The 12,844-nt window shown below is 44.0% G+C and overlaps 1 protein-coding gene across 1 annotated transcript; it reads left to right on the top strand.

The window, feature by feature from the left end:
• The first annotated feature begins 1,705 nt into the window (after nucleotides 1–1,705).
• Nucleotides 1,706–8,818, top strand: Gpx7 (glutathione peroxidase 7). The gene is made up of 3 exons (XM_005326062.5): nucleotides 1,706–1,983; nucleotides 6,848–7,109; nucleotides 8,180–8,818. Exons 1-3 carry the CDS (start codon nucleotides 1,849–1,851, stop codon nucleotides 8,341–8,343), a joined length of 561 nt encoding a protein of 186 aa, XP_005326119.1. The 5' UTR covers nucleotides 1,706–1,848; the 3' UTR covers nucleotides 8,344–8,818.
• Nucleotides 8,819–12,844: the final 4,026 nt, after the last annotated feature.

Genomic DNA, 12,844 nt, shown 5'->3' on the forward strand with positions numbered 1-12,844 from the left:
GCCCTTCCCCTCTGGCCCCTTATGACCTCTGCAGCCTCACCTGCCCCACACCCCTTCTCACCCCAAATAGCCAAGCCCTTCTCTCAGGCTCTGAGCCTTCACAGACAATACTCCTCCAGCCACATCTTTGCTTTCTGCCTTTCCAGATTCCAGAATTCCCGCTTCTCTGTCAAGGCATGATTCTTCTGTCACCACCTCTGGGCCTCAAATCCCTAGAGCTTCCTCTATACCAGCATCTGGACCACATCTGCTCTTGCCCTTTCCGGTCCACTCGCCACAGGGGAGCCAGAGGCGTCTTTCTACAGAAAAAAAAAAAAAAAGAAAAAAGAAAGAAAGAAACAACCTTTATTTCTTGGGTCAAAGACCATAATCTTAACTGTGGCCCACCAGGCTCTGTGCAATATCACTCCTGCTTGCCACTCCCCCTCCCCTGCTCCCCTTACATCCTTTGTTCTCTCTGCTCCAGTCAAACTCAAACCAGCCATCCTTGTTTGCAACATATTTCTCTCCCACTTAGGACCTTTGCATGTTCTTCCCTGCTTTGCTTTAATTTCTACTCATTCATTAAAGTTCAGCTCAAACCTCCCTTCTCCTGTGAAGCCCTGCTTAGCTCCCAAGCTAGTTTTAGGTGGTACTTTTCATAATAGTAGTATGGAGCCAATTATAAATTATTTAATGTCTCGCTGCATAAGAAGTACCTAGAGCTTGGCACAAAACAGGTATTCAGGAAGTGTTTGTTGAGCGACTCCAGGAATGCTTAGCCCATAACACATTATACTAAATCTCCAGTTTACCTGGCTTCTCTTACTTTAGCCTGTGAGTTCCTAGAGGAGTAACATAGGGTCAGCACCCAACCCTGGGCTTGGCCCTTTGTGAGTGCCATTGAGGTTTTCTGCGCCTTGGAAACACCGCATTGTGCTGCCCAGATCCCTGTCATTAAAGACTTGGGACACCAGCTGCTGGGAGTACTATTTAACATGAAGCCCTTACCTGTCAGCTCAGCCCCTCCAAGGTTAGTACTATCTTGGCTCCCGGTTTTGCCTCTTCCCAGCCAGTCCTACACCCAGTGATGGATAAAGGCAAGGATATAAGGGCCTGGCTCTCTAAACTCATCCGCATACAATTCTGATGGGCGTTCCAACTTCAGAGTTCCTGTTGGGTGAGCCAAGACTGTCCTCAGGCCTGAATGGAGCTCTCCTTCTGCAACTCCGTCCACAGGTGTTGATCCCAAGGGTGCTCCCTTTGAAAGCCTCTGCACTCTCCAATCTCCACCTCAGATCTGCTTCCTAGGAATCCAACCTGCAACAGGCTCTCTCTGCTGTCAGTTTCAGGGAACATTAGTTCATTTACCTAAAGTCTGTAGGCATCATTCAGTTGTGAAAGTATTTCACATCCACTCTTCTATTACAGAACAGCACTCCCATTCCACACTGACTATGTGGATCAGAAACAAACGGAGGCTAGCTTTACCAAAAAAGTAGAGAAACTAAATAGGAGGCCTGAAGGGATGGAGTGATCAGCCTAAGGTCAGGCACTAATGAGAAGTTAAGCTCTCGGACCCAGATTTTTTTTGGTCTCCTTTTCTTCCCAATCCTGGAACAAGAGGGAGGCTCACTAAAGCGAATTCTGGTCTCAGGGGTCAGAATCCTGAAACCACGGCTCGGGGATCGGGGCCGGCTGCGCCCTCAGGACAGCTAGGGAAACTGAGGTCCTGAGTTCCGCGCGCAGACGCCTGCAGAGAACGGGAAGGGGCGCGTCCTGCCTGGCGGGCCGCCTCTTCCCGCCCCCCATCGCCGGGTCCCCCGCCTCGTCTTGGCCCTCGCAAAGCCGCCACCTCGGAAGCGAGTCATGGTGGCTGCCGTGGCGGCGGCGTGGCTGCTCCTGTGGGCCGCGGCCTGCGCGCAGCGGGAGCAGGACTTCTATGACTTCAAGGTGGTCAACATCCGGGGCAAGCTGGTGTCGCTGGAAAAGTACCGCGGCTCGGTGAGTGAGCGGGGGACGCGGGGCCTGGGCGCCGCCCTGGCAGGGCCTGATGGGGCGACCCACGACCTGCGCGCGGGGGCGGGGGGGGGGCGGTGGCTCCGCTCCAGGGCGCCCGCTTCTCACCTCGACTCGGGCATTCCCCCGGCCCAGGCGCTGCGCCGCCCCCAGACCCTTTGCCCTCAGTGTCCCGCGACTACGTGGCACGGCCCTGGCGCGCACTGAAAGCCGCGCCGCCTGCGCACCCACTGCCTTAGGGTACCCGAGTCGCAACCTCCTTAGGAAGGTGGGTGCCCCGGCCCAGGCTTTATTTCTTGCGAGTGGAAAAAGTAACCCTAGCATCGTGCCGCCTTTGCCTCTCCCAACCCCAGTTTCTGCTTCCAGAGAGGGAGTTGCTGATGCACAATCTAACGAGAACACTGTGAAGATGAACGTGCAGTGCAAAGGGCGTTATTTAAAATGCACGGGATCCTTACGAGAACCCGCTGTCCAGAGAGGAAAGGCATTTGCACAAGGCTGCGCAGCACTAAAAATCGACCTAGCCTGGAAGGGAACCCCATCTACCCGCTCCATCTGTGTTAGGCTGTAGGCCTTCCCAGAAGGCAGTTTAGGTTGAGATACTAATCCTGTGCGAATTCGCCTCTCTTTACTAAGAGGGAATCTTGGCTTAAAGATGACTTAAGAGAAGAAATGTGTGTTGATTGAATCTTTGAAATAAGAGTGGACTTTAAACCGGGTGTGGTAGCACACACCTGTAATCCCAGCGACTCGGGAGTCTGAGGCAAGAGGATCCAAAGTTTGAGTTCAGCCTCAGCAATATAGCGAGGCCCTAAGCAATTTAGTGAGACCCTGCCTCAAACTTAAAAATCAAAAGGACTAGGGATGTAGCTCAGTAGTTAAGTGCCCCTGGGTTCAACTTCTGGTACTCCCGCCCCCCCCTCCCTCTGGATTTTATCTAGACTGAGAAGAGCATTCCAAACAAAGAGAACTGCCCAAGTCAGAACTCCTTAGCAAACAGCAAGAAGGGTTGGGGAGGGGTGGGGAGGCTTTCAAGCAGTTGTGCCTGAGTTTAAGTCAGAGGCTGAGAATGGTAAAAGAGGCAATCTAAGGGGTCAAGTGGTCTTTGAAGACTACCCAGAGGTGAAGACATTATACCGTGTTGAACAAGAACCCCTAAGTCTGCCTCATGATGGGCCTGGGGGTCCTGGTGTGGAAAAATGGAAATTGGACTCTAATGAACATGTGGTCCCATCATTCATGTTTGGACGGAGAACAAGACTATTTTTAATAACAAAAGTACTCTATAAGCCTTGAAATTCTCAAGTATGTTGAAGGTCCTGGAGGCAGTAGCCCCTGTCTTGACTGCCCTACAAGGTGCTATTAAGTTTTAGATGCAATGAAAGTGTGGAAGCACTTTGTAAACTGTAGAGTGCTCTGTACCTGTACTGGTGGATCTCAGCAGAAATCTCATCCAGGAGACAAGAGCAGATAAGACCATTGCCCATTCCTGTTCAGGCCTCCCCATCTCTCCAGTACAGCTCACAGCTTCCCTGATTTGGCACCAGACCAGCTCTGCTACTAATTTATTCATTGTGTATTATTCAGTACCTACTAGGTACTAGGTAGTAGGCCAGCTTCTGGAGTTTACTGGGCAAACAAAACAGGCAAGTTTCTGCTTCATTAGAGTTGATATGGGGAAGAAAGAGACTACAAACAAGGAACTGAGAAATGAACAAGATAATTTAAAGTAGTTATAACGGCTGAGACCAAAATAGAGCCAGAGTTCATGGCTTCTAAGGCATAGAGTTAGAAATTGAACCTAGGCAGTCCAATTTCAGAGTCCATGCCCTTAATTGCTAAATTTAGAGGGATACCAGGGAACCATCAGTCCGGTAAAACTGTAAATGGTATTATGCATTATCCTCACATGTTGCTGTTTGGGTAATATGCTCATTCATTCATCTGCAAACATTTACTGGCTCCTACTGCATACCTGGCACCAAATCCAGCCCTGGTAGTGTCCATGAGCAAGAGTAACATGGTTTATGCCCTCAGGCTAACTGCGCCACAGTTATTTAGACCAGTGTTGACTATGGATGAATGACTTCTTGGGAATGTGCTTGCTTCCTGTGTGGGATTATGTACCTGAAGGCCTAACTGTATATGTGTATGAATGGTTTATTTGTTTGCTTGCTTCTATGTATATATCTGAGTCTGTACTTGTGCTTATATATACATATGTAAATTATCTGTGTATTTGGGTGTGTTTGTCTGTGTTTTGGTCTCTGAAGATTTAGCTTTTTGGTTTCAGGTCATCAAACTAGAAACTGCCACTTCCAAAAGAGTAGCAGACACACATGGTATGGGTTAAAAATAAGCAACCTGGGCTGGGTTGTAGCTCAGTGGTAGAGCGCTTGCCTTGCATGCATGAGGCACTGGGTTCGATCCTCAGCACCATATAAAAATAAATAAATAAAAATAAAGGTATTTTGTCCATCTACAGCTAAAAAAATATTTTTAAAAAAGCAACCTTTAATACCCTCATCCCAAATGGGATCCATCAGGAAAGAATGTGGGAAACTCCTAACTGAGGAAGGGAGTTCAAGAGTCCCAGTTTCTCACCATTCCAGGTAGAGTATAACCTGTGTTGATCTCAAATGAGGGTTCATATAATTTATGGTCCCAGGGAATTGGTCCTTCCTCATTTGGTGGAAGCAAGGGAGAGAGTTATTGCTCAGTGTTTCAGTCATTTAGACCAGTGGTTTCAACTGGGGGTGATTTTGCTTCCCACGAGAACATTTTGCATAGTAAGGAAATATTTTTGATGGTCAAGACTAGGCATCTATTAAGTGGAGGCCAGGGATATTATCAAACATTTTACAATGAACAGAACGCCCCTCCCACCCCACTACAAAGGATTATCTGGCCCACAATGCCAATAGTGCTGAGGTTGAGAAACCCTATCTAGCCTGAGCAATTTGTGCCTGTGCTTATCCAGTGCTCCAGACTGCCCCCTGGGAGGGGACCCGCTTTATGGGGCTAGCTGGTATAATCCAAGCTCTTCTGAAAAAGCAGCCAGTGGGGGCTGGGGATGTAGTTTAGAGTACTTGCCTAGCATGTGCGAGGCTCTGGGTTGAATCTCCAGTTACCCAGCTTTAATATTTATTGCCTAAGCATTTAATAAAAATAGGGATTAGTCATTATTAGGGTTTAAATATGAGGTGTCCCCCAAAAGCTTAAGTGTGAGACAGTGCAAGAAGTTTAGAGGTGAAATTGAGTTAGGAGAGCCTTAACATAATCAGTGCATTAATCCACTTGAATGGATTAACAGGGTGGTGACTTGTAGGCAGGTAGGGTGTGGCTGAAAGAGATAAATTACTGGGAACATGACCTTGGGGGATATATTTTGTCTCTGGTGAGTGGAGTAGTTTCTTTGCTTCCTGGTGCCATCTCCAGATCTGCTTTCCTCTGCTACACCCTTCCACCTTGAAGTTCTGCCTCACCTCCAGTCTGGAGCAACAGAGCCAGTTATCTATGGATAGAGACCTCTGAAACTGTAAGCTCCAAATACACTTTTCCTCCTCTAAAATTGTTCTTGTTAGGTCACAGCAGTGAAAAAGCTGACTGACACATTTAGTGATCAAAGAAAGATGTATTTGTTCCCTGGAGGGGAGGGGATAAAAATGGGATTGCCCTGGGATCCAGGGTTCTATTTTTTTTAGTTGTCCATGGGCCTTTTATTCTTTATTTATTTATATGTAGTACTGAGAATCGAACCCAGTGCCTCACACATGGGAGGCAAATGCTGTACCACTTGAGCTACAACCCCAGCCCTCCAGGGGTCTTTTTTAAAAATATTTTTTCAAGTTGTAGATGGACACAATATCTTTATTTATTTATTTATTTATTTATTTTTATGTGGTGTTGAGGATCCAATCCAGTGCCTCTCATGTGCTAGGAGAGCCCTCTACCACTGAGCCACAACCTCAGCCCTCCAACGGTCTTTTTATCCAGGAAACGTTTATCTGTCTCTGTACCATTCAGGTGTTTATGTGTGTGTGCACACTTACTTATTCTGCAAACACTTACTGAGGCTTTTTCATACGCCAACCCAGAGATGAAGTGGATTTAGCTCCTGTCCTCAGCAGGTTTCCATTCTAGAAGAGAAGCCAAATCATGCAGGCAACTATAGTGTAGAGTGTTGAATGCTAGCTGACTGAGCCAAAAATTGAACCCAGGTGTGCCTTTCTACTCTCCCACATCACCTCCCAATTGTGCTCACCAGTGTGTGTGTGACTTTGTGCTGTATTTGTGAGTATGTGCACTATTTGCTAATATATGTTTTTATGGTAGGGCATGTGTGAACCCATTTATATGTATTGTGTACTTATACCCACACATGTTCATCTGTGCATACACATATCTGTAAAACTCATGCATGCTTGTTTCTTATATGCCTGTGTGTGCTTATGTACATGTATATGTGAGATACATACACATAAATATGTATACTGTGTACATATTTATTGCCTAAGTTTTTAATAAAATTAGGGATTAGTCTAGTGATCAAAGAAAAAGGTTTGTGTTTGCTGGAGGGGAGGGGACAAAATGGGATACAAATGTACATAGTGGGGTTTTTGTTTTTGTTTGTGGTGCTGAGGATCAAATTTAAAGCTGCACACATTCTAGACACACACTCTACCACTGAGTTCCAACCCCCCACTCCATAGTATTCTTGCATATATGAGGGGACATTAATTGTTGGGGGAGTCTCATATGTGAGCATGTTGGGGCAAGTCTAAGTGCATTCCTTTCACTGAGTTGTGTGTATGCATGAACTTTGTTTTGTTTTCTTTTTGCCATCCAGGTGTCCCTAGTGGTGAATGTGGCTAGTGAGTGTGGCTTCACAGACCAGCACTATCGAGCCCTGCAGCAGCTGCAGCGGGACCTGGGTCCCCATCACTTCAATGTGCTTGCCTTTCCCTGCAACCAGTTTGGCCAACAAGAGCCAGACAGCAATGGAGAGATTGAGAGCTTTGTTCGTCACACCTATAGTGTCTCTTTCCCCATGTTTAGCAAGATTGCAGTCACTGGCACTGGTGCCCACCCTGCCTTCAAGTACTTAACTGGTGAGTCCTATCCCTTCTTGCCCTCACCTTCCCTCAGGTGGCTGAAGCCATGGCTCCCTGGGCAGCAGAAGCCACTGGCTAGCTGGGTAATCTGGGGCCCCTTTCCCTTCCTGACCCTCTCAGGTGGATTGATATTTTATTCCAGTACTAATCATTAAGTAAAGTGAGGAGGGCCAACCTGGGGGGGATTCCTGCCTAAGAATATCTCCATACCTAGTGCCTTGCAGTTCTTCCTCAGGGTGACTCCTAAGGACTTCTCTGGGTTTCTATTTTCACATAAATAGGCTCCTAGAAGGAGATTGGCCCTCACACTTTAGTCCATGTGGATTAGTTGAGTTTATGGACTGAAGAGAAGAAACCAGGGCACACACAAGGGACACCACATACTTGGAGAAGGCTGACCAAGATGGCTGACAGACATTTCCAGCCCTGAGCCAGAGGCAAAGTCTGTAGACCATGGAAGGGAAACCTTCTGAGCTAAACCACCAGATGTGAATGTTTCAGAGTATATCCCTTCTCTATCCCTGGAAACCTCAGAGCCACAAAATGGGGTCATGGACCAAGCTTGTCATTATGAACCTGTTTCTTCCCTCAGGCCTTTTTCCTCCTTTGGGGGTTCCATTTTTGCTTTCTTTTATTCCACACTTCTGGTTTCTTTGTATCTTTCACCATAATAACCCCACTACCTACTTACCTGTAGGAGTAAATAAGCAGCAATAGTAAAGCAAACAAAATGTCCTTTACCAAGGCTGGTTTATGTTTTGCTTCTCCAGTCAATTCCAATGTTTGCTTTTCTTCTGTGTGTTTTTGTTAGTTCTTTCCAGTTCCTATGATCATAGGTCAAATCTGACCTTGCTTTTAGAAGCACCAAAGGAGATGTTAAAATTGCGTAAGCCTGAGATCTACTGAATCAGTGCCCCCAAACCTTCCATTGATTCTGATGCAACCAGACCCAAGAGGTTGAGGGTTAGGAAGGCAAAGGGACCCCTGGTTATCCAGCTAGCCAGTGGAATTCCAGGAGAGGATACACAAAGAAGTACATTTTGTTCACCTTCTTCCTTTTTCTCTAGAAACTTCTGGGAAGGAGCCCACCTGGAACTTCTGGAAGTATCTGGTGGCCCCAGATGGAAAGGTAGTAGGGGCTTGGGACCCAACTGTGTCAGTGGAGGAGATCAGGCCTCAGATCATGGAACTGGTGAGGAAGCTCATCCTGCAGAAGCGAGAAGATTTATAACCACCTTGCCTCTTCTCCCACCAACCCTGTCCCACCTACCTGTGTATAAGTGACCAAAGCAAACTCAAATGGTGCTTCAAAGGGAGAGACTCACTGATTCTCTTTCCATCATTCCTATCCCACCTCCCCTTTCATTCTTATAAGGGGAAAATTCTAGTATTTTTTGAATCATAGAGCCACCAGAAGGAACTCCTGGCCAAGAAGAGCTCTTGGTAGTGAATCGCTAGTCATTGAAGACACGTGGCAAGTAGAAGAATATCTGGCAATAATCTACCCTCTCAGGACTCTGGAAAATGGGGCCAGTTCCTACCTCACAGGGCTGTTGTGAGGATTAGGATGGAGCACCTGGGAAAGTGCCTTGGGCAGTGCCAGCCAAATAGGAGGCATTCAATAAATGTGGTGTGTTTTTTGCATATAAACCAAAAAATAACTTGTGGTTAATAAAAACTTATACCCAACATAAATTTCCACCCAATAGAGATCTAGATCAAACATTTATTTTTTTGTTTTCCTTTGTGTATTATTATTATTAATTACAGAAGTCCCTGGACTGGGGATGTAGCTTAGTGGCAGATCACTTGCCTGACCTCACATGTGAAGCCCTGGGTTCAATCCTCAGAACCTAAAAAAAGAAAAAAGAAAGAAAGAAAGCAAATACCTTGTAAAAATCCAAAAATAAGGATAATGTAAAATAAAAGTTAAAGTCTCCCCTCATTTTCTATAACCTCACGCCTTGGAAATAAACACTATCAGCAATTTGGTACAAAAACTTCCAGACATTTTCTTTTTTTTTTAATCAAGCTAATCAGTATTGCCCCCCCTCAAATTTATAGACCAAAGTTATACTCCAACAACAACAAAAGCAAAGGATATAAATAGGTAATTCACAAAAGAATACAAATACCCAATGAGGACATGAAAAGATATTCAGATTTATAGGTTGGAAAGATTTTTGAAATGATAATACTCATCTTTGGTAAGGATATAGGGAAATGGGCATTCATATAAACTGTTGATAAGACAACAAAATGGAACAAGGTTGTTTTGGTGTTTATCTTTTATTTTACCCCCTTGGTACAGAGGATTAAACCTAGAAGTGCTTTATCATTGAGCTACATCTACCAGCCTTTTTTATTTTTTATTTGGAGACAGGGTTTCACTAAGTTGCCCACACTGCCCTCAAACTTGTGATTCTCCTACCTCAGCCTTCCAATAGCTGGGATTACAGGTGTCCACCACTGCATCTGACTGGAAATATCTTTTAAAACAAAATCTTTGTATCCTTTGCTCTATCATTTCCTCTTCTAAAAGACTCTGAAACCGTGTATATGTACATATAAAAAATAACATGTATGTATACCATTCATAAGAGTGAAATTTTGGATATAACCCATATATTTATCAAAATGGGTCTGGTAATGGTACAAATCTAAATGATAAACTAATGCAAATGTTAAAATGAATGGGCTAGAGCTGGTGACTCACTCCTGTAATCCCAGCAGCTGGGGTGGGGAGGGCAGGTGGTTGAGGCAGGAGTATCCCAAGTTCAAAGCCAGCCTCAACAAAAGCAAGGCGCTGGGGCTGGGATTGTGGCTCAATGGTAGAGCGCTCACCTTTCACATGCGTGCAAGGCACTGGGTTTAATCCTCAGCACCACATAAAAAATAAAATAAGAGTACTGTGTTCAACTACAATATATATATATATATATATATACATACATATATATATATATATATATATTAAAAAAAGAAAAATGCAAGACTTGCTAAGCAACTCAGTGAGACCCTGTCTCTAAAATGCAAAATAGGGCTGGGGATGTGGCTCAGTGGTCAAGTACCCCTGAGTTCAATCCCTGGTAAAAAAAAAAAAAAAGAAAGAAAGAAAAAGAAAAAGAAATGAATGGGGTTAGATCTGTATAAGCTACCATAGAAAGTTGTCCAAAATAGAAAAAAAGGCAAGTTGTAAAACAGAATGAACACATGCACAAATATATACAAAAACAATATGAATAAATATAATATTTTTATTAAATGTTAAGTGAGAGAGAAGAATATAGACTAAACTGAATGGTGGTTGCCTATGAGGGAGGTGGGAGTGAGATAATAGGGTCATTTTCTTAAAATATTTCTTTAATGTCTGCATTTTGTGCATAAAATATATACTTTATTTTTACATAAATGTAAATGTGGCAGGTAAATACTGTGGTGAAGGGCAAAGTCATTGGTCCATAATTCACCTTCCAAGCAGCCTTTTCAAAATCTAGAGATTCAGATTCAAGTCCAAGTGGTGCCCCTGACTCATAGACAGCAAATTGTTTCATCTCTACTATGCTTCATTTTCCCACTGGACAACCAAAGTATCAAACTGTACCGACAGTTCTCACAGTCTCCCTTAATGGTCCTTATCAAAAGCTTCCCAGAGTAGATTGAAGGCTCCCTGTGAGTTGAACACTAGCCTTGCTATGGTAAACCCTGCTCCAAGCTCCAGTTCTGCACATGCTCATGTGCACACAAACAATGAAACCCAACTATCACAGAAGTTTTTGTGATGGGTATCTCAGAACTACATACCACTGAGCTATCTTCCTCCATCTATACCCACTCTCTCTGGCATCTATATTTATGCCTTCTTTCACTCCCTTCACCAAAGCCATCTCTTAGCTCCCAATTGTGAATCCAATGAACATCTCTCTGATATTCTACCTAAACTCTCAGCCACATGGGACACCGCTGACAAAGCTCTTCTCTTTGACACATTCTTTTCTCTAAGCTTTTCTGCCACTATCTTCTCTTAATTTCCCCTTATGTCTCTGAGTTTTCCGTTCTTCTTGGTGTGCATTGACATCTCTTCCTTCTCTATTCACCCCTTCTCTGTTGGTTTTTCTTGAGGCCTAGAGCCTCTTTTCTTACTCAATATGTTCTTCTACTGCAGCCACCTCATTTTTTCCTCATGCTTTTGACCACCATCTATGCCCGGATAACACACAGCTGTTATACCTATGCTGAACCTATATCCACCTGTCTACTGGGCATCTATAAAGACACCTCAATTCAACAGTGAAGAACTAAACTCATCTCCTTGGCCTGACATACCTGCCTCCCCTTCCACCCAGCCTTTGCATCCCTAAACTTTGCTTTCATATATCATTGTGATGGGTATCTCAGAACCACATACCTAGCAAGTGTGTTGACTTTCTCATTTACTTACTCATTTAATTGCCACTCTCTGATTTCACTGTTGAAGCAAGTACCCTCCTTTCCCTCCCTCTGCACAGTACCTGGCCCTAGCAGAGTAAACTACTCTGAGTTCTTACCAACTATCACCTTAGTCATTGGTTAACTAGTATCTGCTAACATCTTGGTTTTAAATTAATCCCTTGACTATCAGCTAATACTTGAGTAGTTAATATTTGATTATCTCTAATACCTTAATTATCTTTTAATACTTTGATTAAAAGCCAAATACTTCATTTATTAGGTTTTATCTTAGTACTTTGTAAACTAGTTAGTAACTACTCAGTAACTTAGTAAACTACTTAGTAATTACTTAATAACTTAATAAACTACTAAGTCATAAGGTATAACCTAATAAACCTATTTGTTAAGCCTCTATTAGTCAATATTTTAGTTACTTGCTTAAATCTTTTACTGATATCTTTGCAATCTGCCATTAGTTTAGGGTTCTCCCTTATTTGTAGGAGATTATGTTCCAAGACTGCCGATGGATGCCCAGATAAACTGTGAACCCGTTTAAAATATAATATGTTCCATGCAACTAAGACCAGGTCTCCTGTGGTCATGGGACTCCCTCTGAAGAATGATGAACAGGGCTCAATTGGTCATGTGATCAGAGGAGAGCACTCCCGTTCTAAGGAATTAAAAGGAAGGTCCTCTGACTGGGGTTTCTCATCTGATGATGGTCAACCCTTCCTGGGTGGATTTGAGTCTTTCAGGGGGAATCTAGCAGGTACAGGGACATTCAGAGAGATACGTGAATGATCTGGACAAGGGAAGTCAGTCAATAAATACATTTTGAATACCTACTATGGGCCAGAGATTTACTATGCCGAAGAATACAACAGAGATAAAACACACAACCCTGCGAAGGCAAAGAAGAGAATTTCTACCTATGCAATGGGAGGAGACAGTAAAAGAGAACCTGCAGACACTTTGGAGTCAAGGCACAGTAGGACAGAAAGGTAATGTGCTTGGTTCTGATCTTGAGAGTCTCATTCAACTTGCAATGTGAAGGATAAATTGGAAGAGGGAGTTGGTGCCAAGGAAATGAACCGGAAGATTAATAAATCCTCACATCTCCTTTAGTCCCCCCCATCTTAGCCCTCTCCTGTGGTTTCTATAATTTTTATTAGGGTAGAGATTTGGCTACTCTAAAGGAACCCAACTAAACACAAAATCTCAGAGACTGAGGCAGGAAGCAGGATAAAACAGAGGGGAGAGATTTGAAAAATGTTAGGGTTTTGTTGGGTGGAGACAATTAC

Source organism: Ictidomys tridecemlineatus, chromosome 11 (genome assembly GCF_052094955.1).
Source record: "Ictidomys tridecemlineatus isolate mIctTri1 chromosome 11, mIctTri1.hap1, whole genome shotgun sequence".
NCBI lineage: Eukaryota > Metazoa > Chordata > Mammalia > Rodentia > Sciuridae > Ictidomys > Ictidomys tridecemlineatus.